Source organism: Suricata suricatta, chromosome 16 (assembly GCF_006229205.1).
Source record: "Suricata suricatta isolate VVHF042 chromosome 16, meerkat_22Aug2017_6uvM2_HiC, whole genome shotgun sequence".
Classification (NCBI taxonomy): domain Eukaryota; kingdom Metazoa; phylum Chordata; class Mammalia; order Carnivora; family Herpestidae; genus Suricata; species Suricata suricatta.
In genome coordinates this window covers 26744051-26766893 of record NC_043715.1, presented here as the reverse complement: position 1 = coordinate 26766893, position 22843 = coordinate 26744051, and the positions used below count along the sequence as shown (strand labels likewise).

General features: G+C 43.3%; 1 protein-coding gene across 3 annotated transcripts in view; it reads right to left on the bottom strand.

Moving 5' to 3' along the window:
- The window catches only part of BBS2 (Bardet-Biedl syndrome 2), a 47215-nt gene extending 29343 nt beyond the window's left edge, over nt 1–17872 (bottom strand). For all 3 annotated transcript variants that reach the window (XR_003903699.1, XM_029924853.1, XM_029924852.1), the window contains exons 1-9: nt 17554–17872; nt 13322–13549; nt 9637–9762; nt 9304–9366; nt 8431–8508; nt 4923–5027; nt 4753–4839; nt 1066–1201; nt 682–821 (exon numbers count right to left, since the gene is read on the bottom strand). Coding sequence is in view for 2 of the 3 variants with exons in the window: in XM_029924853.1 (XP_029780713.1) it covers nt 682–821; nt 1066–1201; nt 4753–4839; nt 4923–5027; nt 8431–8508; nt 9304–9366; nt 9637–9762; nt 13322–13549; nt 17554–17670 (1080 nt within the window). In the remaining variant the exon portion in view is untranslated. The remainder of the gene's footprint in view (nt 1–681; nt 822–1065; nt 1202–4752; nt 4840–4922; nt 5028–8430; nt 8509–9303; nt 9367–9636; nt 9763–13321; nt 13550–17553) is intronic.
- Nucleotides 17873–22843: the final 4971 nt, after the last annotated feature.

Sequence of the window (22843 nt, the reverse complement as noted above, 5' to 3'; positions counted from 1 at the left end):
AAGTCAGATGCTTAATCGACTGAGCCACCCAGGCACCCCTGATGTTGATCTTTAAAAACAGAAAAACAAATTCACTTAGTATGATAAATTCAAATACAGTCATGCATGACAGGACAAATTAAAGTCTGGCTTCCCAGCTCATCCTCCAGCCAGCTTGGTACACACACACACACACACACACACACACACACACACACACGGATGCACACTCACAGAGGTTTCGCAATTGTCACCTTTTTGCTATTTATTTTTGAAAAAGATGAGAGATACTCTACGTACTGTTCTTGCACTCTTTCACCCAGTAATGCCACAGATATCCTTCCGTATTAGTCAAAGGACATATACCTCATTCTTCCAGGCTGCTTAGTGGCCCCGGACACACGCCTACGACTGGTCAACATTTCCACTGCTTCTACTCACTCACTGCCACCGACAGCGCTGCAGTAAAGGGCTTTGAGTGCTTGTGCAAACATTTCCATAGTTTAGCTGCACGGTGGTGGGATTTCCAGATTCAAGGATACGCACCCTCTCAACTGTGACCCCAGCACAAAGGCTGAGGCCGTCCATGCTACTGCCGCGTGGGCAGGAGACTGTCCCGCTGGGCACACACTAAGCTCCATCTTCTTCCACATTTGCCTTCCCCGCCTCTTGACACACGTCCCCTTCAGCATGGGGCCCTACCTTGGCGTTTTCCTCATAGTTACGGAGTTCCAGCAATAGATTCTGTTTTTTCTGACTCAGCTCTCGGATCAGGTCCTGCTCTACGCTGGTGTCCATGAGGTTGCCTGTCATCTCGGCTGTGCCTGGCAGGTAGCCGCGGACTGAATCAAAGGAAAAAGACCCTCACCAGATTGAAGAATGCCCCAGCACAGCCAGGTCTACTTTCAAATCATCAACTGTCTGTTCTTAAAAACCAAAAACCTAAGTTCTCAACTCCCCCAACTCAGTGAATCTATTAGCAGGAAAGGGTACCAATACAAACACTTCATTGTGGAGTTGCCTGGTATTCTGACCCAATCCAAGAGAAAATCTGGGTTTCTGAGGCTTTTTCCCATCCCAACGCACTTTCCCCGTCCACGGAGCAGCAGATGAGCTGGGTGCGACCGTCCATCCGATAATCTCCCTCCAGCACGCCAGCAACTGCGCAAGAGAAGTTGTCTTTAAAGATGACCTCCCCGGTTCGGTCATGTCGTGCATCAACCTAAAAATAAAATAAGAACTTGAAAAATAGCTTATGCAATAGTTTAAAACACACACACACACACACACACACACACACACACAAAATCTTAAGTCAGTTTTAAAGGTCAGCTAGCTTGTCATCTGAGACAACATGAATAAATTTGGAGGGCGTTATGCTAAGTGAAATAAACCAGACAGAAAAAGACAAATACTGTGTGGTATCACTTATATACAGAATCTTGAAAGAAAAGAAAAGAAAAAAGAAAAGAAAAGACAAGACAAGACAAGAAAGAAAGAAAGAAAGAAAGAAAGAAAAGGTGATTTTATAGAAACAAGGTGGTGGTTGTCAGGGGCTGTGATGAGGGCAAAGTGAAAACTGTGGATCAGTGGAAACTTCTAGTTGTAACATGAGTAAGTTTGGAGTATATAATACAGCATGGTGATTATCATTAATAATATGGTACGGTGTACTTAAAATTTCCTAAGAATAGATCTTATGGGATTTCACCACAAAAAAAAAAAGAAAGGAAAGGGAGAGTTAATTATGTAAGACAATGTATATGTTAATTACCTTGATGTTGGCAATCATTTCACAATGTAAATGTATATCATACCATCACATTATCAACTTTAAACATATGTGATTGCATTTGTGGATAATTTTTCAGTTAGGCTGGACAAAAAATAAATAAAAGCATCTTATAAAATAAAGGTCAGCTAGTCTAGCAGTTTTTTTCAGAGTGCTCCTTGAAGTCCTGTGGGTTTCAGGTGGCACCTATGACCTCTGGGGCCAAGGGAACCATAAGGGGACGCAACCAGCTGTACTTTCTTCTTTTTAAATGGAAGCTGTTTTACATATTGGCCTTTCTATACTATTTCTCTTGGAGAAATGGGTTGGCAGTTCCTATCCACTTGCTATCTGCGGGAACTTGGGAAAGCCTCTTAACTATTCTGTGCTTGGTCTCCTCAGCGGGGGGTCAAGAACAAAAACCTGAGGGAAATAACTGTGCCTACACCCCCCAGGGCTGGACTGAGGCCTAAAGAAGTCAGCACAGGTAAAGCACGTAGAACAGGGTCTGGCACATAGGTGCACACAGGAAACGCTAGTTCTATGTAAAAGCTTTATCTTTATCATGTACGTGTATAAAATATATTTATATCTAAGGTTTGAAAAACACCATGCTAGCTCAACCTTCCATCATATAATTTTCTATAATAACTCTGTGTAAGATTCACTCTTCCAGGGGCACCTGGGTGGCTCAGTCAGTTAAACCTCTGACTTCGGCTCAGGTCATGATCTCACGCCTCATGAGCTCCAGCCCCACGTCAGGCTCTGTGCTAACAGCTCAGAGCTTGGAACCAGCTTCGGATTCTGTGTCTCCCTCTCTCTCTCTCTTCCCTCCCCCGCTCACACTCTGTCTAAATAAACATTAAAAAAATAAGCCATTCTTCCATGTAAAAACGGCTGGGATGCCTTAGAGAGCCCTCCTCTCCTGAGCCTCCTCTTCCCAAGCAAGGCAAATAAATAAACGATCAGAAGCCAATGCACCTGAAAAAGAACAATGAAGGATAACCGTTTAAAACGATGACTTCTGTCTCAAGCACGAGCACATAATGCTGCAGAGAATCTGGCAGAGCAATCATTTCAAACAGCCAATGCCATCCTCCATTTCTGTCTTTTTATGAACATTCTTCTGGGCAAAACTTTGCACCAACAACAAAAAAATAAAGTCATTTAGGTCACTGCCTACCACTGACTCCTTGCCGGTAGAATGTCACATTCAAGTGTTCATGCTCTAATCATATCAACATGTAAGCCTAAAAACTGTCAACGCCAAAACCTGTGAAGTAATTTACCAAAGCACGTTAACCTAACCCTAGGGTCCCCTGGCTGGCTCAGTCGGTGGAGCATGCAGCTCTTGATCTCTGAGTCATGAGCCCAAGCCCCGCGTTGGGTGTAGAGATTACATTAAAAAAAATAAATAAATAACCCTCCAACTTAGATTGAACTGAACTTGCTTCTGCATTTCCAAACTGCTTTACAAACAAGAGGGTTCATTTGCGACCTAAGAAGCAAGGCTACAAATTAGTGTTTTTCTGGATGTTCTGCCCTTTCACTTTATCCAACAGGGAGGTTTTGCCCTGGAGAGAATGGCCCTCCAATCCCACTAATGACCTACAAAAGGGAAAGTTAACTGACTGGCTGCAGTCATCCAGTATTTCTGGACCTATATTCACAGGCTGGGTCTGTATATGTCCCTTTTCTATTCAGTGTCAAGTTCTGTAAGTGTAGATAATCAGTTTTTTTACTTATATAATGAACTGTATTCATTTTCTTATCTTTTTTTATGGTCTGGAACAGATTACATAATAGAAATTCCTTAACATTTTGAAAACATTTAACTCTAAAAACATCTAGGTTGAGTCATATTTTGAAGGAAACTTTATTTTTTGAAGGTAACTTTTGAAAACTTCTCAAGTCTAGTAGTTTCTAATTCTTGAATCAATCGTAATAACTTATATTCCCCCAGAATATGGTCCAATATGAATAAGATGTTCACATTTCTCTTTTCTTAATGTCTATTTATTTTTGAGAGCGAGAGAGAGACAGAGACAGAGCACAAGCAGGGGAGGGTCTGAGAGGGAGACACAGAATCGGAAGCAGGCTCCAGGCTCTGAGCTGTCAGCACAGCTGACAGCACAAACTTATAAACCGTGAGATCAGGACCGGAGCCAAAGTCGGATGCTCAACCGACTGAGCCCCCAGGGCACCCCAAGATGTTCACATTTCTTACTACAGAACACCACAGTCCTCCCTTATAATATTTATATGACCATACCAAAGGCAAAGCCAGTTAAAGAAGCAGGAAACAAAACAACTGTCTCGTAGAACCTATTCTTCACCCAACACTAAAGGAAGGTTACAAAGTACTGGTGGGAAGCAAAGACAAATCAGAGAAGAGAAGGCAGGAATTAGCCGGTCTCCTCTGGGCAAGCCAGCACTGTCAGACAAGAAAGCTAGGGCAAATGGTACCCACGGAGATCTGGCAGTTATTTAGGCAGCTTCTAATAAGACAATTCTGACTTGCCAGAAGTCTGTAGAAAATTCTGATTTGAACTTAAGAAAGGAAAGAAAGCAAAAAGATTTTATTTGGAATTTCATAGCTGGGAAAACAATACGATAACATGGTTCTTCCCACTAAGCCGAAGTTTTCAGTCAGTCTTAAAGATTAGAGAAGAGCTGTCCAACTCCTTTATTTTTTTAGTAGTCTACACCTAGCATCAACTTGATTCAATTGCTTCTCATTCCTTCAAGAAGAGATTTAGAAAGATATTCCTGAAGATTTTCTCCCAAATAGGGCTTTGAAGAATAAAAGTCCACTCACACAGCCTGCAGGGATGACACTACACCAGGAAGGAAAAATGTGCAAACATTATGAAGTTAAATCTGAAAGCATAGCCGAGGAAGGCAAGTTTATATTTTCATGTTACTGACTCTGAGTCCCGCAGCCAATGGGTCACAAACAACCAGTCCTCTGAACGGCACCTGAACTATGTGTTTAGACTTACCTTCCCATTGGACCAGCCGGTTATCAGTTCACACACGCCATCAGAATTAAGGTCGAAAGCATGAATGCTCATGGCATGATTTTTGGACTGAAACGGAATTTCAATAATTAGTGCAGAAGTCTCACGATATGTATAAAAGCCCTGAATATCAGAGGCTGAATTATACTAACTTTAATTCTCCAGTATCGGGCTGTTTTGTCGTAAACTCCAACTGTGCCGTTGGAAAGGGCATAACCAAACCGACTGCTGTCCATGGGGCAAAGAGAGGTGATTATCTGCAAGAGATAACACGTAAACACACATCTTTTCGTTGAAGTTCAATTCGGTGCAGGGTACGGCTTTGTAAAATTGCATGCCTTGCCAGCGAGTATGATAAAATTAGATTTAAATCTGTTAGAGGGGAATGTATTTCTCTTCTCCTGATCCATGTCATCTATTTCAGAGTTGGGTTATGAGAATTAAATAAAAACTCACAAAGTTTGCTATTTTAGATCAAACTTATGTGGCAAGTTTCAGCAAATTGTTTTTAAAAAAACAATAATTGAGCGACTGAGGATGAAATAGAGTATACAAGTTCTAGAAAATGTACAACAGACATTGTTATGGAAAATTTTTTAATGATTATTCCAATTTCCTTAACTCATAATATCCCACAGTTTAAATTTTAAAAAGAGCTGCCAGGGTGCAACTCCGTGGGGTATGACCTCAGGGCCATGAGTTTGTGCCCCACAGTGGGCGGAAAGATCATGTTAATAATAAAAAATAAAAATAAAAAATCAACAGACTTGTTGGGGCCCCTGGGTGGCTCAGCCGGTTAAGCGTCCGACTCTTGATTTTGGCTCAACTCTTGATTTTGGCTCGGGTCACGATCTCACAGTTCATGAGTTCCAGGCCCGCATCAGGCTCTGCACAGACAGTGCAGAGCCCGTATGGGATTCTCTCTCTCTGTTCCTCCCCGCCTTGTGCTCTCTCTCTCCCTCTCAAAAATAAATAAATAAACTTTAAAAAATAAAATAAAAAGACTAGTAAAACCAGTTGAATATCTTTTATGTACATGCTTTTCTTTCTGTGACATAATTTACTATTTGCTACAGGTGAAAGACGTTTTTAGACGAAAACATACTCTTTTTGGAAAAGCACCTGGATTTGTGTTTGCAGCGCTGTGCAGAATGTGTATATGATACAGAAATATTTACAGCTCTGCTTGAGGATTTAACATCCTTAAAAGGATAAAATTTTAGAGACTGAATAAGATTCTCCTTTAATTAAAGTTAAAACCAAAGCTTAATGATATCTATGCTCCTGCAGCTCTACTTTCTAAATCTTTTTCCTTTCTACTTTCTAATTCTGACATTAATACAAGAGATATTAAGAAGTAAGTTGTATAAAGCAGAGAATAGTTATATAATTTCCTCCATACCTACAGCTTTTCTACAAAACCACCCACTTTACTTAACTCTGAATACAAAGTGCTGTGTAGGACTCTAGAATTATTTAGCTCAAGGCATTCTTTTGGCAACACTCAGTACTATCCAACTGCCAAATGAATTATAATTTTGCTGATCTGAGAAACAGCATTTGAGCTAGGAGCAAAACAAAACTGAAAGGGCAGGAAAATGGCCCTGAAATGAACAATTTTATAAAGTGCACGTTTTCATAAACTTAGCCCCAGATTCCATGGGTCCCTTAGTCCTTCATTAGTTCACTGATTTCTCTCTTTTATGGACCAGCAGACCAACAGTCACCTCAAATCCCTAGCTGTATTTCATGTTCTCCCATCCTTTTCTGGGATTTAGGAAAAGGTGTTTCAGAAGAATGTACCCTCCTCATATGTAGTATTGACCAATAAACAGAAATCAGACAAAATCTGAATGATTCCAACCAAACAGGAAAAGATTTACTACAAATCTGAATGAAAGAAAAATGATAATGCACGACACAGCATCTACTGACCAGTGATTCTCAAGTTGGCTTTTGGGGGAGTCGGGAGAAAGAAGTAGCAAACCCCGTTAAGAACCTAATGAAAGCTAAGGATTCTCTCCTCCAAAAAATCACACATTAACCACATACACTTCAACAGAACCCCCTAACTTTCAATAGGGTCATTAATTTTCTGTTCTTATAACTACCAGTTTACAATTAGAGTAACTGTGAATATATAAGAAGTATAGTAGAATTAAGTAAAAAATCTATGATTCTCACTATAGGATAAAGGTAAATTAGCTAAGTCAAGGATAACACTTTGTATATCAATATGCAAGCTTTGCTTTTGGGGTTTTTTTGTTCTTTTTTGTTTTGCTTTTGTTTTTTCTGTATGGTCAGCGGAACAGAAGCCTGACTTCCCTAGACAGCTTTTGTAAGCGGCATGAAGTAAGGACAAGTGGTCAAGATGCGTTCTGAGGCCACTGCCTTAACCTTTCCGATCTAGACTCAAACACAACCTGAATACGTTCTGCAGGATTCCAGAATTCTGATCACTAAGACTCCCTTCTGTTGTTCTTTTTTCCTGCCTCTCTAGAATGTTCACGACCCACTGTTCCTTTAATCCTGTTTTCCTTCCTTTCTTCAGAATACCGTAATTCGCTTTTCTGTTTCCATCTTGCCCAATCCTGGGGAACCAGCAGCTAACAAATATCCTAAGAAAGCCAAACCTACAACCGATAAGGGCAATCTGTAGACAAATGAAGCTTAAACTCTTTCAGAAACATCCCACGTTCTATTCCATGAGCAATTCTAATCACGGAGAAATCTGCCAGGTTCTCCAACATCTGATTTTTTTTTTGAAAAATTTTTAACATTTATTTATTATTGACAAAGAGACAGGGACAGAGCATGAGCAGGGGAGGGGCAGAGAAAAGGGGAGACACAGAATCTGAAGCAGGGTCCAGGCTCTGAGCTGTCAGCACAGAGCTCGACGTGGGGTTCAAACCCACAAACTGCGAAATCATGACCAGAGCTGAAGTCAGACGCTCAACCAAGACACTCACGTGCCCCTCCACATCTGATTTTAAGTTACCGTCAAAAACATGCCTAAGAAGTACTTAATCTGAATGGAGAGGGAAAGTTTTTAAAACCTCATTTGTGTACTTCATTCAATCCAACACAATACACACCATGGGGAGGAGGCAGAGAAGGCAAAGCTTCGAATTCTGCCCACACCACGTCATAGCCATATATGGGTAATTTAACAAAGGAACTTAACACCAGTTCCCTCATCAGGCAAATAGAAATAATAATCTCTTCCTATCAGGGCTATTGTAGGATTAAATGAGTTAGTTGATATAAAGCACTTACAACAGTATCTGGCATGTATTAGGTGCACAAAAAATGATTACCATTATTAGTGTTCTTCTTATTATTAATATGTATTAACTCAATAAAAAAAAGGCCTTGAGGTACTCAATAGTTTTTCTCTATTTACTCAGTCTGTTGAAAATGTAACTTTTCTTTTCCCCAGCAGCCATCTCTGCCTCCCCCAACTCTGAAAATAATATCTTGATACAGGATTTTTAGGTGCGTCTTTCTCTATAACATGCAGCTCTGTTTATTCCCTGCAATTTTTACCTCAAGACGGTCTGGGTTGTGAGAAGATGCCCAGCACCCTTGTCAGATGTGACAGTTCACTGTGCTGATCTATCTTGCCCACGGTTACCATGACTCTGAGGTGGCACTTCTTACCTCTGTTTCTGTCATTTCTGCTACAATCTCATCTTCTTTAAAAACTCGGATATCAAAATCCTCTGATCCGACCAGGAGCTGAAAGGAAGCAGAACCGTGCGTATTTAGTTCAACGAGCAAACACAGCAGAATTTCCGTCAGTGAAACAAGAGATTGCACAATACTGAAACGCTGCTACTGCTCCCCAAGAGTTCCAACCTCCCTATATGTGGTTCTCGGGAAGGTTCCTTCTACCGGGCAAGTCAACACCTTCGGTTAGTGAAGAAAAGGGGGCTGCCACTGGCTTTACCCTTCTATGCGGGCTGTGCATCCTGCCAGAATATGGCCTTTCTTTTTTTTTTTTTTAATGTTTTTTATTTATTTTTGAGAGACAGAGAGAGAGCGCATGAGCAGGAGAGGGTCAGAGAGAGAGGGAGACACAGAATCTGAAGACAGGCTTTAGGCTCTGAGCTAGCTGCCAGCACAGAGCCCACCGCGGGGCTTGAACCCACAAACCACGAGATCATGACCTGAGCCGAAGTCGAATGCTCAGTCGACTGAGCCACCCAGGCGCCCCTACAATTATTGTTTCAAAACATCCAAAGGTAGCTGTAAGATTGTGAATAAGGCTGTGGTCCCATCAACTAACTGTTCTGCCCCCTCTCCCTGCCCTGTGTCTTTGCAACATTACGGCCTTGCTCTTTATATTAGACAAACACAAGTGATCCATCGTTCACAAGAGAAAGACAAACGAGGCCAGCTGGCTCGTCATTTAGGCAAGAGCGCACCAAAATCAACCAGGAGAAGCGAACACTTCTCTTAACCACTAATGTCACTGTCGTGGGAAAATTACTCAGCTGAGCACACAAGACAAGTATCTCCTCCTCCACACACCTCTTTCTTACCGTCACCGTCAAAGTCACATAAGGCCAAGGAATGAACGTTATCTCCAGTCACCTGAAAATAAAACCAAAACTCATTAATATGCCATCTTTTCTCACTTGATCCAAATACATCAGCTACATGAAAGAGGATTATACAAGCCACCAACGGGTGTTATTCAAATTACAAATGTTCTGTTTTTATGTACAGAATTAGAAATACATTTCTACTTTGTTTTCCTTATTCATTACAGCCAATGGTAAAAAAAAAAAAAAACAAACAAAGCATAAAGGACATTAAGTGGAAATGTTTGGGAGGATTAAGAGAATATTCTGTTCTGCATACCGTCCAAAAGAGATCATTTCCTTCGTGATCAAAACCCTGCAGAGCACAATTGCCACCAACAATGGCAAGAGGAGAGGAAATGTCCCCCAGGGTTCCCAGCACAATAGCATTGGTCCCATCCGCCACCTAAGAAGGAAAAAAAGACATAAAATCTCAGATACGTTGAGGCACAGGCACAGTGGACATACAGCAGATCCTCATTTTTATTTGGATACTCAAATCCCTCTGTCATCATTTGTGAGAAACCCACGTGGTCTCCTGAGAGGCAGCCCGGGGCTGTCCCTGAGGACAGTCACTGCGGCTTAAGTGTGCTTCTACCGGGATGAGCACAGATCCAGGATCAACTCGGGCCGCTGGCCTCCCGCTAATCTGCTGCAGTAAGTAAACAGCAACAAAATCCGAGGCTCTCTGGAACTACGCGAGAACTAGGAGTTCTTGAGGTCCGATTCCTGACAGACTCAAACTCACGCCTCTGGAACACCCAAACTTTTAACCACTTTGCATGGAAGTCTTTGTGATGCTTATTACCCAGTTCTTTAGCTACTTCTGTTTTTAATTATAAAGTTACTAAGAGGTACAAAGAGTAATACACCTACACACCCAGCATCCAGAATCAATAAATGTCCCAGACTTCCTGAATAAAGTATATGAGCATAATGTAATATAACTTTTTCTTAGACAATTCAAGGACATCTTTGGAAATACTAATACTGTTTATTATCAGGAAAATAGTCATCATTTACGCAATCTTTATGTAAGAAACTATTTAAAAATTGGCTATAAAAGAAAGAAAAATTTATTAGAAACAAAACTGCTAAATGGCCAATCACTCAAAAGATAAAGTTAAAAGGTAAACAATAAACTGGGGAAAAATACCTACAATATATAAGACAAAAAGCTAATAAAAAGCAAATAAATAAGAAAAGGGTAAACACCCAAGGCTAAAAAAACAAACAAAAAAACGAAAACAGGCAATTCACAAGAAATACTAATCACCAACAAACATGAAAATCCTCATTCTCAAAATATATCATTTTTCATTTTTCAGATTAGAAAGATAATATTCTCCATTGTTGGCTGGGGTGTAATAAAACAGGTACTCTCATATTCCGAGGGGAAGGTGGAAAACAGTAGTCTTCTATAGAACAACTTAGCAACATTTATCATTCAAAAAAGATTTTTAACTCTAACTCCAAAGCTCAATTCTTGACATCATTAATTTTATGTGTCAACTTGGCTAGGTCATGGTAACCACAACATGTAATGAAACATTATTCTCGGTGTTTCTGTGAAGGTATTTTTAAAATGAGATTAACAGTTAAATCAGACTTTGAGTAAAGCAGATTACCCTTTAAAATGTGGGTAGGTAGGCCTCATCCAATCAGTTGAAGGCCTCAATAGAAAAAAGACTTGGGGCACCTGGGTGGCTCAGTTGGTTAAGCCTCCGACTTCGGCTCAGGTCAGATCTCACATTTGTGGGTTCGAGCCCCGCGTCAAGCTCTGTGCTGACAGCTAGCTCAGAGCCTGGAGCCTGCTTCCGGTTCTGTGTCTCCTTCTCTCTCTGCCCCTCCCCCTCTCATGCTCTGTCTCTCTCTGTATCAAAAATAAAAAAAAAACATTTAAAAAAAAAAAAGAAAAAAGACTTGGGAGCACCTGGGTGGTTCAGTCGGTTGAGCTTCGGACTTTGGCTCAGGTCATGATCTCACAGTTAGTGGGTTCAAGTCCCACATCAGGCTCTGTGCCGACAGCTCAGAGCCTGGAACCTGCTTCAGATTCTGTGTCTCCCTCTCTCTCTCCCTCTCCCCCACTCACCCTCTGTCTCTCTCTCTCAAAAATAAAAAATTAAAAATTTTATTAAATGTATTAAAATTTTATTAAAAACTAAAAAATTTGAAAAAAAAAAAAAAAAAAGACTGAACCCCTGGAGGAAGGATTCTGCCACCAGACTGTATTCAGACTCAAGATTCAACATCAACTCTTCCCTGGATCTCCAGAGAATTTGCCTAACTTGCAAATTTTGGACTTGCCAGCCTCCACAACTGCATGAGCCAATTCCTTAAAATACAGCAATCAATCTCTCTCTCTCCCTGTAAGTATACACACACACACATCCTACACTTAATTTCAGTCTTATACAAAAACATAGCAAGAGTATCTTTGTGATCCTGAAATAGGCAAAGACTTCTCAGAACAGAAAAAACATTAACTATTATTAAAGAAAAAAAAAAAACTGAACAGCTAAACCTCAACAAAATCAAAAACTTCTGCTCATCAAAAGACACCTCCTTATTGGAATGAGCCACATACTGGGAGAAAATATTTGTTATATATTGTTGTCTGTTATATGTGTTGTAAATATTGTTATATATATAATATTAACAAAATTTAAAAAATATAGAGCCTAGTAAGAATGATGCATGGATATATAGTAACTTCATATAAAGATGCTCATAATATAGCATTGAATAAAAAGGTTGCGTGTAACAGCCAGGGACCGGAAACAACACAAATGCCCATTAACGGATGAGTGGATAAAGCAAATATTGCATGTCCATACAATGGAATAGTCTTCAGCCATAAAAAGAATGAAATACTGATACATGCTACAACATGGATCAACCTTGAAACTATCATCCTAAGAAAAGGAAACTCGTCAGGAAACACTATATATTTATAAGATTCTGTTTATATGAAAAGTCAAGAACAGGCAAATCTACAGAGATAGGGAAGTAGATTAGCGGTCGCCTACGCAAGCCAGGTTGGGGGACAATGAAGATTGACTACTCATCAGCACGGGGTTTCTTTTAGGGATAATGAAGATGTTCTAAAATTGACTGTGGTGACAGCGGCGTAAGTCCCTGGTTAAACTAAAACTACTAGCCTGTTTACGTTAAATGGGTGAATTATATGGTGTGTGGATTATCTTTTAATATACCTTATTATAATATAAGGTAGAGGGGAAAAAAGGCTCCGTGTATATAATATGATCCCATTTTGTAAAAGATTTCGCTTAGTGGGGTGCCTGGGAGACTCAGCTGGTTGAGCATCTGACTCTTGATTTTGGCTCCGGTCATGATCCCAGGCTTGTGGAATCTAGGCCAGTCTTGGGATTTTCTCTTTCTCCCCTCTCTGAGCCTCTCCCTAGCTCTCATGTGCTTAATAAAAAATAAAAATAAATAAAAATTTTCACTTAGTAAAAGTCAGTTTAAGAGTTAAGTGTTCTCTCTAGATGGAGAAATTATGAATTTTTTTCTTTTTGCTTCCCTATCTTTTCTATAATAAATATGAATAACTTGAGTCTTCATAAGCTGCAGTTGCCTATAGATGGCAGCCCACAGTAAGTGCTTCTCCTTTAAACTACTGTACTAGATTTTAATGCAGAGCCACCAGGAGATCTGACTTCTTGGCTCTTGGCTGAGTTCTCTACAGATCTTGACAGATGGTGGCATACCTCACAGGAGACAAGCTGGAGTGTCACCAAGTGGTTACCAACCATGATAAAACAAGTAACTGTCAAAGAGATAATGCAGATATAAATGGAAAAAGTCTCCGTGTTGCTTCCATTACAAGAGCCGTACAATAAGCAAACCAAAATAAATGTCTGATCTCTTTCAAGCATAAAAAAAAAAATCAATGGACACTGATGAGTAATGGGAATATTACAGTTATAAAGGGGTACACTTGCCTCTCTGTAGAACAAATCTGAGTTATTGTAGACATCATAGGCCAGAAGATTGGTCTGTGTCCCCACTAACAGAGCATCATAGCCGAGTTCTGGGTTCAGCACTCCTGCAGTCAGGCAGCTGACTGCCTGGTTAATGTTAAGAAGTGAAACATCAGATTCCAGGGGGCTCTGGAAGGCCCTGGATGCACTGGAATGCTGGCTCCGAGTATGAGGATTGTGAATAAAAACCTAAAATAAAAACAGTTAATTACATCTCCTTAAAATACCAAAACCGTAAAATTAACATATATTTATTGAGACCTATGGAATTAACAGATATCAACACTAACAAGAGGTCACTTTAATCACCTACAAAATTTGAAACACTCATGCATAATTCTGAGTATTGCTAGCTTTCAATCACTATGAATTGCGGAAATTCAGCGGATCTTGGCCTTAGAAAGAACAAGGTCATGGACAAGATGCAGTTGTCGCTTACAGGGGCAGCTTACTTGCCACTCACCAGCAGGATGTCAAGTACTCTTATGAGCCAGCCCCTTCTGGATCAACCTTCAGGAAGCATGCCAGCCACAATCTGATTGCCACACACTAAGAAGATCACAGAGCACACAGCAATAAACACTTCCTTAGTATCTCCCATCCCAGCACCTCACAAATTCACTTCCTAACCCTTAAAACTGGCTGTCCTAGGGCTGCCCAGCTGGGTCATCCGGAAGAACAAGAACGTGTTACTCTTGATCTGTAAGTTGTAAGTTCAACTCCATGGTATACATGTGTGTGTGTGTACCCCAAAAGAGGTAACTGGATGTGGGGCAGGGGTATGTTGGATACTAACATGGCTTGTGGCCCCCCAAAAGGGCACAGTGCGGAAACAGACATGTAGTATATCTGTGGCATTGTAATTTCATTAGGGAAATCTTCACAGTCTAAAAAAACTTCAGAGGGACAATACGAAGGGAAAGAAAAAGGTGGGCAATACTGCACTAAGGATCCCTTAAGCCTCTTCAGTTTTAAAATCCACTGATTTTAAATAAGTATTTCATCTCTTTGATACAAATCCAAATAGGACTAATTTTAAATTATTACCTAAACAAGACAGCCTAGTCAACAAATAATTTTCAAAGGAATTGACTGCAGATGCACAGAAAAGGTACATAGCTATGGAATATCATGTTCGTGTCTTCATTTGTGTGATACTTTACTATGTGCTTTAATAAGTATTACTGCATTTGATCGTCACAGCAAGCCCGAGTTTACAGATGAGACCAAAAAGGTTAACGCCCTTTCCCAAGGTCTGGCGACAGGTAAGTGAGGGGGTGAAGACCTGAAGCCTGGCATCTGGTTCCAGATCCTACGCTCTAGCCATCATGTCTTACTTCCTTTTATAACAGTTCAGAACAAAAGAATTCTTTCACAGTCTCCCAGTAATCAGTCAGGCTGAGGGAGAACAGGAGGGGAAATCACTTTTGGACTTGCTATCCGTTGCTATTGGAACAGAAAGAGGTTGGGGTTTGTGGCAAAGAGCAACAAGATGGCCAGGAGCCGACTTCTCCCTAGTTTATTTACCTCCTGCTGAATCTCTGGGACACTGACTGTCCCTCAGGCAGGGACAAAGCCAGGCTCAGTCACACAGCAAATGGATCACTCTCTGTGACTGGCTACAGTTCACACAACATTCTAGCTGAGGGGATACTACTGAAAGTAGAAATCCAGCGGGTCCCCTTGGCCCCATGATGAGAGCAAACATGTCCCCAGAGGAAAACACTAACACTCATCTTGCAAGAAACCCCTTTTTAAAATATCCTTGCTCCTGGAGCACCTGGGGTGGCTCAGTCAGTTAAGTGTCCAACAGAGGCCTACGGATCCCTCTGTCTAAACTAGTAGTCTCCCATCATCCCAAGTCCCTTACTGTTTTCTTTCCCCCTATGAAGACATTGTGTGTTATTAAATGTATATATATATTTAAACATATAAATACAAAAAATAAAATATACAACTATGATATAATATAAATATATGTATTTATTTTTTTCTCTGCCAGTATCTTGTACCGCCTCTCAAATATAAGCTCCAAATGGGTGAGATCTGTCACTTTCAACCTTGCAACCACAAAGCTAAGAACAGTGTGCAGCAGGAGTAAGTCCTCAACAAATTAGCGATGGAGCCAATATGGATGGGATCTTTTCAGCGCATTTATTGAGCTGCTATGCACCCACAGAACTATATGAGTTTCTTTTTGGCATTGGTCAGTACCTCTTAACAGTAACTCCCATTATCACCCGCCAGGCTCTGTGCTAGGGGCTCTACTTCATTATACTACCGAATGTAAATGAGTCATTACTTGCTACTTATGCATCCCAAGGCATATCACATAACATACAATATAGGTAGAAATGTTTTGAAAACTATAAACTGGGAGCCTGGGTGGCTTGGTTGGTTAAGCCTCCGACTCTTGATTTTGGCCCAAGTCATGATCTCAAGGTTGGTGGGATCAAGCCCTGCACTAGGCTCCATGCTGACGGCACAGAATCTTCTTGGGATTCTCTCTCCTCTCTCTGCCCCTCCCTCCACTTGCACATGCACGCACGCTCTTGCTCAAAAAAAGAAAACTTTAAGCCATTATATAAATGTTAGCTTATTAAATCCACACTGGGTTGGGGCATGTGGGTGGCTCAGTCAGTTAAGCTTCTAACAGTTGATTTCAGCCTAGGTAATGATCTCATGTGAGTTGGAGCCCCACGTCAGGCTCTGTGCTGACAGCACGGGGCCTGCTTGGGATTCTCTGTCTCTCTGCCTGCCTCTCTCTCTCTCTCTCTCTCTCTCTCTCTCTCTCTCTCTGTTGAAAATAAATAAATAAATATTTTTTAAAAATCCAGACTGGGGTCAAGAACAAGCACTTTGACTTCATTTCCACCACTTTCTAGTTGCATGACCTCCAGCATTACTTTGAACCTCTCTAAACCGCTATTCTAATCAGTAAAGTGGGAGTAACAAAAAGAAAATAGCAACTAACAATTAGTGGCTCATATGCCTATAGTTCCCATACACCAAGCACTTTACATGTATTAATTTATTTAGTCCTCATAACAACCCTATGTGGCGGATACTATTATTAAGTACTTTGCCCAAGGTCATAAAATTAGTAGGTACTGGAGCCAAGATTACCAGACCTGTGCTATGCTGCTACTCTTGGCATTGTAGCAAGGATGCTGAGATAATTAATGTAATGAGGCCTTGTACCTATTAAAAGTTGTTACGCTTGGTGTCACTGCATTCCATGTATTTTGGTCATGCCTCCATCACTACACAGTGCCTTGTCTGCTCCCCTCCACGATTACAAGATTTGTGAAAGTAAGGGATTCTAGGGGCGCCTGGGTGGCTCATCTGGTTGAACCCCCGACTTCGGCTCAGGTCATGATCTCGCGGTTCGTGGGTTCGAGCCCCACATCAGGCTCTGCACTGACAGCTCGGAGCCTGGAGTCTGCTTCGGATTTTGTGTCTCCCTCTCTGCCCCTCTGGATCGTGCTCTGTCTCTCTCTCACTCTCAAAAATAAATAAACAAAAAAAGAAGAAAGTAGGGATTCTAGCTTTATCTCTGAATCCCCAACATCTAGCACAAAGGAGGTGTTAAGTCTCCTGAAAGTGAAATGACCATGTCTTTTTCATCTCTGTGACTCCCACACCTTGCACAGCATCAGGCACATACTAAGTGCCTAATGGGTTCTTAGCGAAATGGGTAAATTACAGGAAAAGACATAAACGTACATGGATAAAGATCAGATGAAATCTGAATCATTCAACCTAGGGGGTCTTTGTATCTTTTTCCTCCCCCTCCCCATAAAGTTTTTTGGCTTGAGAGGCAATATGAAATAGTGGAAGGAGTTCCAGAGTGAGAGGCAGAGACCCTGGGCTCAAACCTGGGGTGCGCTACCACTCCGAACCTTGACCAAGCCCCTTCCCTTCTGGGGACTTTTCTTCCCTATGCTCCCTATCTGCACAGGGACTCGAAGTGCCTGAAGACAAGTAAAGTGCGCAAGAAAGCCCTTCACGTGAAACCCCATTATTCTTCCTTATTCAGCGCGGGACCCAAGGCTACAGACCCTACCGCCCGGTTGCCAGGCAACCGTGGCTGGGGGCGGGGTCGCAGGATAAGGGGCGGGGTCGCAGGGGAGAGGCCCGCGGAGATCCAGGGGACTCGAGGGGCCCGGGATCGGTGCGGTAGGAGCGGTTACCTTGCCCGCTTGGGTGGCGGCTGCCAGGCACGGGTGAATCCCGTCGTAGCGCCCTATGGCCACCATGCGGGGGCTGATTTTGTGGCGCAGTTTCAGGGTGAACACAGGCAGCAGCATGATGGCGGCGGCTCAGAAGAGGGCTCGCCGCCCGAAGCCTGCGTAATAACGGAGCCGGCCTCACCGCCGCGGCGCGGGGCTCGGGGACCAGAGCAGCCCGTCTCCAGCTGCTTCAAGCCTGGCGCCAAACAGTACGGGATCGAGGTAACACCCAGGCCGCCCGCTCTTTTGGTGGCTGCTCAGGCCCGCCGAGCCTCTTCTGCGGCTGCGCAGGCTCCGCCCGGGGCCTTCTGCGGCTGCGTGGTCCGAGAACCTGAAGTCGGTTTGCTCTCTTTGGTACAGTTGCTTGTTTTGTTGCTGTAACTTGACCGAGTTCCATCCCACTGTTAGAAAGGGTCTGAACCGTTGCACCCCCGGGGCTTCTCCTACCACCACAACCGATCTGCACCCTTGCAGATTCCACACAGTAGCACCCCACTCGCAAAGGATCATTAATTCAAGAAAAGATGTCTTGAATGCCTGCTCTTCCTGTTGATTAGTCGAGGCAAACCATAGCAGTGATGTGCACTAAGTATACCCATCCTTTCCAGATAATTTTTTTAAGTCACGCTTTAGACTCTAATGTTTAAATAGTCTAGGGTGGCCCCTCCTTATAAACTTCCCTCTCTAGTTTTAAATGAAAATGTGCAAAATTTTAAAGTCACAAAACTTACCGTCATTCATTCAGGAACACAGTGTGTCAGGCACTGTCCTAGATAAAAGAGGTACCCAGTAAACGTACACGTTTACTGCCCCCGGAGCTCTCCTGGCGCTCAAGTATTCTCAGCAGATACTTCCAATAAACAAGAAATGCATGTAGTAGGTCATTTGGTAATAAGAACTATGAAGTTAAAAGAGGGAAAAGGGGTAGAGGATTGGAGGAAGCGAGGTACTAAATAACGTGGCAGGGAAGAGACCTCACTGAGAATTGACATTTAGGCAAGGACTTGAAGTGAGGGATTCAGCCTGGAAGAAGTGTTTCAGCAGGTGCAAAGGCCCTGAGAGCTCCCTCTGGCTGCTTTCTGGAGATAGACATTTGGAAGCGAGAGATGAGATGAATAGAAAGCAATGGAGGAGACTGAGAAGGAGCAGCCACTGAGGAAGTAGGACCAGGAGTATAATGTTCCATAACCCAAGTGAAGAGAGGGAGAAGGAAAATAATAGTGTCAGATGCTGTAAGTAGGTCTTAAAAGATGAGTTCTAAAATGTTCTTGTTACTTGGGTTTTGTAATTACAGCTGTACAAAGGAAGGTCTTTCTTAAAGCCTACGGGTGTGTCTGTGACTAGGTGTAACCTCTTTTGGAGATCATGTCAAAAGACTAAATTTGAGGGCCTTGATGGAATGTCTGACCTCAGACAATGGACCTCTCTGCACCCTCTCTGATAGGTCTTGCCTCTGAGTTCTCCCAGCCCCTTTCTGCCCCACCACCTGCCCTGTCACCCATGGAGACATCACAGTTCCTACGAGTTCCCTGACCAGCCCGTAGTGGAAATTGCCCTGGGTTTGTCCCCCTGCCCTCATCCATCAGAACTTACTTTGTTTTGTGAAGTATCCTTCCCATCCACCCAGAGACTCTACTTCCACGAAGTCGTCAGCAAACTGAATCCACTCCACTCTGCTAACAGCTGATCTCCCACACACAGCTTGAAAGGATTGAATCTCTACTCGAGATCACCTCAGGCTATCAGTTTCAGACAAACATTTATTTCAGGTCTCCATATGCCAAGCAGTGTTCAGGGGATGTATGAAAATAGCAGTGAATGAGAAAGATGTTAATTGTGCCCGTATGGAATTTACAACCAAGAGGATGTAGGAAGCAACAAGCATTACCCATGAAAGCATGTGAGGTCATTTTAGCTAGTCATAAGGCTGATGTGCTAGATAGGCCTCAGGGGAAAGCTTCTCGGAAGAAATCTTTATGACAAGAAAGCAGCAGCCATTAGAAGATGTGGGGGAAGGGCTTCCCAGACAGAGGCAACAGTAAGGGGAAAGGCCCGGGTTGGGCATGTTCGAAGATCAGAAAGAAGACGACATGGCTGGAACGTAGTGAGTGAGAAAGAGGTCACATCACCTGGGGCTGGGAGCCACACTGAGGAGCGTGGGTTTTACTGTTAGCAGGCAGACAAGTCCGTGGCTTACTGGATTGCCCTGTGAGGCTGGCCATGGCCTCCACCCACCCAGCAAAGCCTCGCTCACTTTGTGTACTGCCTTGGTGGTCTGGACCTTTATAGTTTCTCTTCCTAACAGAACATTACAGTCAGCCCAGCAGCATCACCAACATTAATTGAGCATTTTCTACATGCCATCATTTCTAAGACCTCATGCTGACCATACCACTTAGTCCTATAATAACCCTATGAGGCAGGGACTATTGTTATCCTATTTCACAGACAACAAACCTTTTCCGCTGTCACCTCCTCCCCTTCATGCCTCTTCAATGGCTGCCCATTTTCAACCAAAGAAAGTTCAAGCTCGTTACAGCTTAGGGATATCAAATTCTGACCACCTTGGACCTCTGCAAACTTCCTCTTTTGCCACCTCTTGCCTCAAACTCAGTCCCTTCTCAGATGCTGTCTCTAGATTCCCTGACTTTGCTCACATTTACCCTCTGCCTGGAATGTCCTTCATTTCATAACTCCCTCCCATCTTTGGGGACAAGTTGGACATCACGACTGCAGACAGTCATGTCTGCTACCGCATTTAAGAAGGACCCTGGCAATCACATCATGTGCCATATTGGGAGTAGTTGGAAGCATTTGAGTCTTTGGATCACAGTCCTAATTAGGGACCATTTGCCATATTAAGAGTATTTGAGTCTTTGGACCCAGTCCTTACTAGGATCAGCAAGGATCCCCAGAAGGGTGGATACTCCTCATCCTCCTTCCCAACACTGGACAGAGCAGAGGACTTGGAGGCTCTTCTCCAAGGAGGAAGGAACAACAGCCCCGGGAGGCCTCTCCCCTACCCACAGTCCCGGAGTGTGCCCTACCTCCAGTGAGTCCCACCCAGGAGTCACTGGCTTTTCAGAGAAGACTTCCTGTCATCTTCACATCAGTGAGACCTGGGGCTCCTGCAGACCCAGGACTTGTGGGGAGTTGCTGGCGGGCTCTAGGTTGGCAGCACTACATATGGGTGAGCCCACACATCTTGAAGTATAAACACCTGGACTCAAAGGCCACCTCCGGTACTCACTGAGGCTCGGGTCCATCCCTGAATCCTAACGCACACATTTACCGAGTGCCTTCTCTGTGCGGGGCATGTGACACACTTACTCACTTAATCCCCACAGCCAGCCTCGGAGGCAGATTCTGTCGTCCTCCCCATTTTACAAGGATGGAAACTGAGTTACAGGAGGTTGTATAACCCAGGCCCAAGGTCATGCCGCTGGTAAGTGGCAGAAACGGGATGGCAAACGCAGGTGGTCTGGCTCCAGGGCTGGAGCTACTAACCACCGCATACACCATCTCCTGCAGCGAACTCGCTGAGCTCCGGCGTTCTCTTCCAGAAAAGGGAAACATCCATAGTACTACTTCTGGGGATGTTGTGATAATTATACAAACGAATAGAAGTGAAACAATGCCTGGCACTTAATAAGGGCTCCCGTAAACAGTTGTTATCGCCATTACAGGCTTATTAGTGCCTCCTGGTGAGAAAGCTGCCTTTGACTTGTCAGGGTCCCTATTGTAATAAACTTAGTGTCTTTTTTTTTTTTTTTTTTAATTTAAGCAAGTAGCATTGTTCCTGGTTCCCTCTCAGCCCTGGGGTTGGAAACACCCACCTAGCTAGACAGACAGGGTCTGGTAGTCACTAGGTGAGACCCGGCTCAGGATGCCCACATCCCAGGAGCCTTGGCCATGCCTGCCACCTGCCTGCCCCCCACCCATGTCCTCACCTCAGTATGTAAAGCATTCCCACTAGAGGGTGTGCAGGTATAAAGAACAGAAGTTTGTGGGCCTCAGGACTCTGGATAACAGGCCTGGAGGGAGGCCAGATGAGAGGGCCCCTCCGGACAGAAGGCCTCCCATTGTCAGCCACAAGACTGATTTCTGGAGAGTGGACCAGGGCAGGGGGCCGGCTGGAAGTGAACTTTTTTTTTTTGAGATGGGGTTGCAGAGAGAGTGAGAGAGAGAATCTTAAGGAGGTTTCATGCCCTAGCACAGAGCTCGACGCGGGGTTCGATCTCATGACTGTGAGATCATGACCTGAATGGAAATCAAGTGTCACACACTTAACCAACTGAGCCATCCAGTCGCCCCTGGAGGAGGACTTTAGACTTTTCTTTTGTGCATTGTGATGTTTGCTGTTTTCACGGCAAGCTTGTCCTTTTGTAACACACACACTTTAAAATAGTGTGTAAGGGGCGCCTGGGTGGCTCAGTGGATTAAGCATCTGACTTCAGCTCAGGCCATGATCTCAGTGGTTTGTGAATTCGAGCTCTGTGCTGACAGCTCAGAGCTTGCAGCCTGCAGCCTGCAGCCTGCTTTGGATTCTGTGTCTTCCCCTCCCATGCTCGCTTGCTCTCTCTCTCTCTCTCTCTCTCTCGCCCGCTCTCTCTCTCTCTCTCTCTCTCTCAAAAAAAAAGGATAAAATAGCGTGCAAATGGAGAATATCTGTGAATTTCAGATCCAGATCCACAGCTCCTCCCCACCCTGTTGCCCCATAACCTGCCTGTAAAGGACCTTAGTCTTAAATTTCCCCAAACTTAAGGGGAGTGGCCGATAGATCTCTCCTCAGGGCACCGAGGGGCAGGAGCAGAGCAGGGCAGCACAGACCCAGTTCTGGGGGAACACTTGACAAGCAGCCCTTCCACCTGTCCCCTCCTTCAACCCTTCATCACCTGACTCCCATCACCTCGCTCTGCAATGGGTCTGCTTCAGGCCATGGGGGTGAGGCTGTCCATCTGGGTCTCTGGTTTGCCTATAACACGCATGAGAGAAGTGAGGAAATGAAGAATCAGATTACAAGCCATTTACTTAGCAGCATGTCACATATAAAAAAAAAAAAACAGAAACTGCTCCTTCTGGTCAGTAGAAGGGAGAAAAGATACCACCACTGCTACTAATAACAGTCTGTCGAGCACTCACTATGTAGCAGACTTCTAAATTATTTACATGTATTATGATCTCACGTAATCCTCCAGTAATGCTATGAGATAGGTAATACTATCCCCATTTTTCAGATGCAGAAACTAAT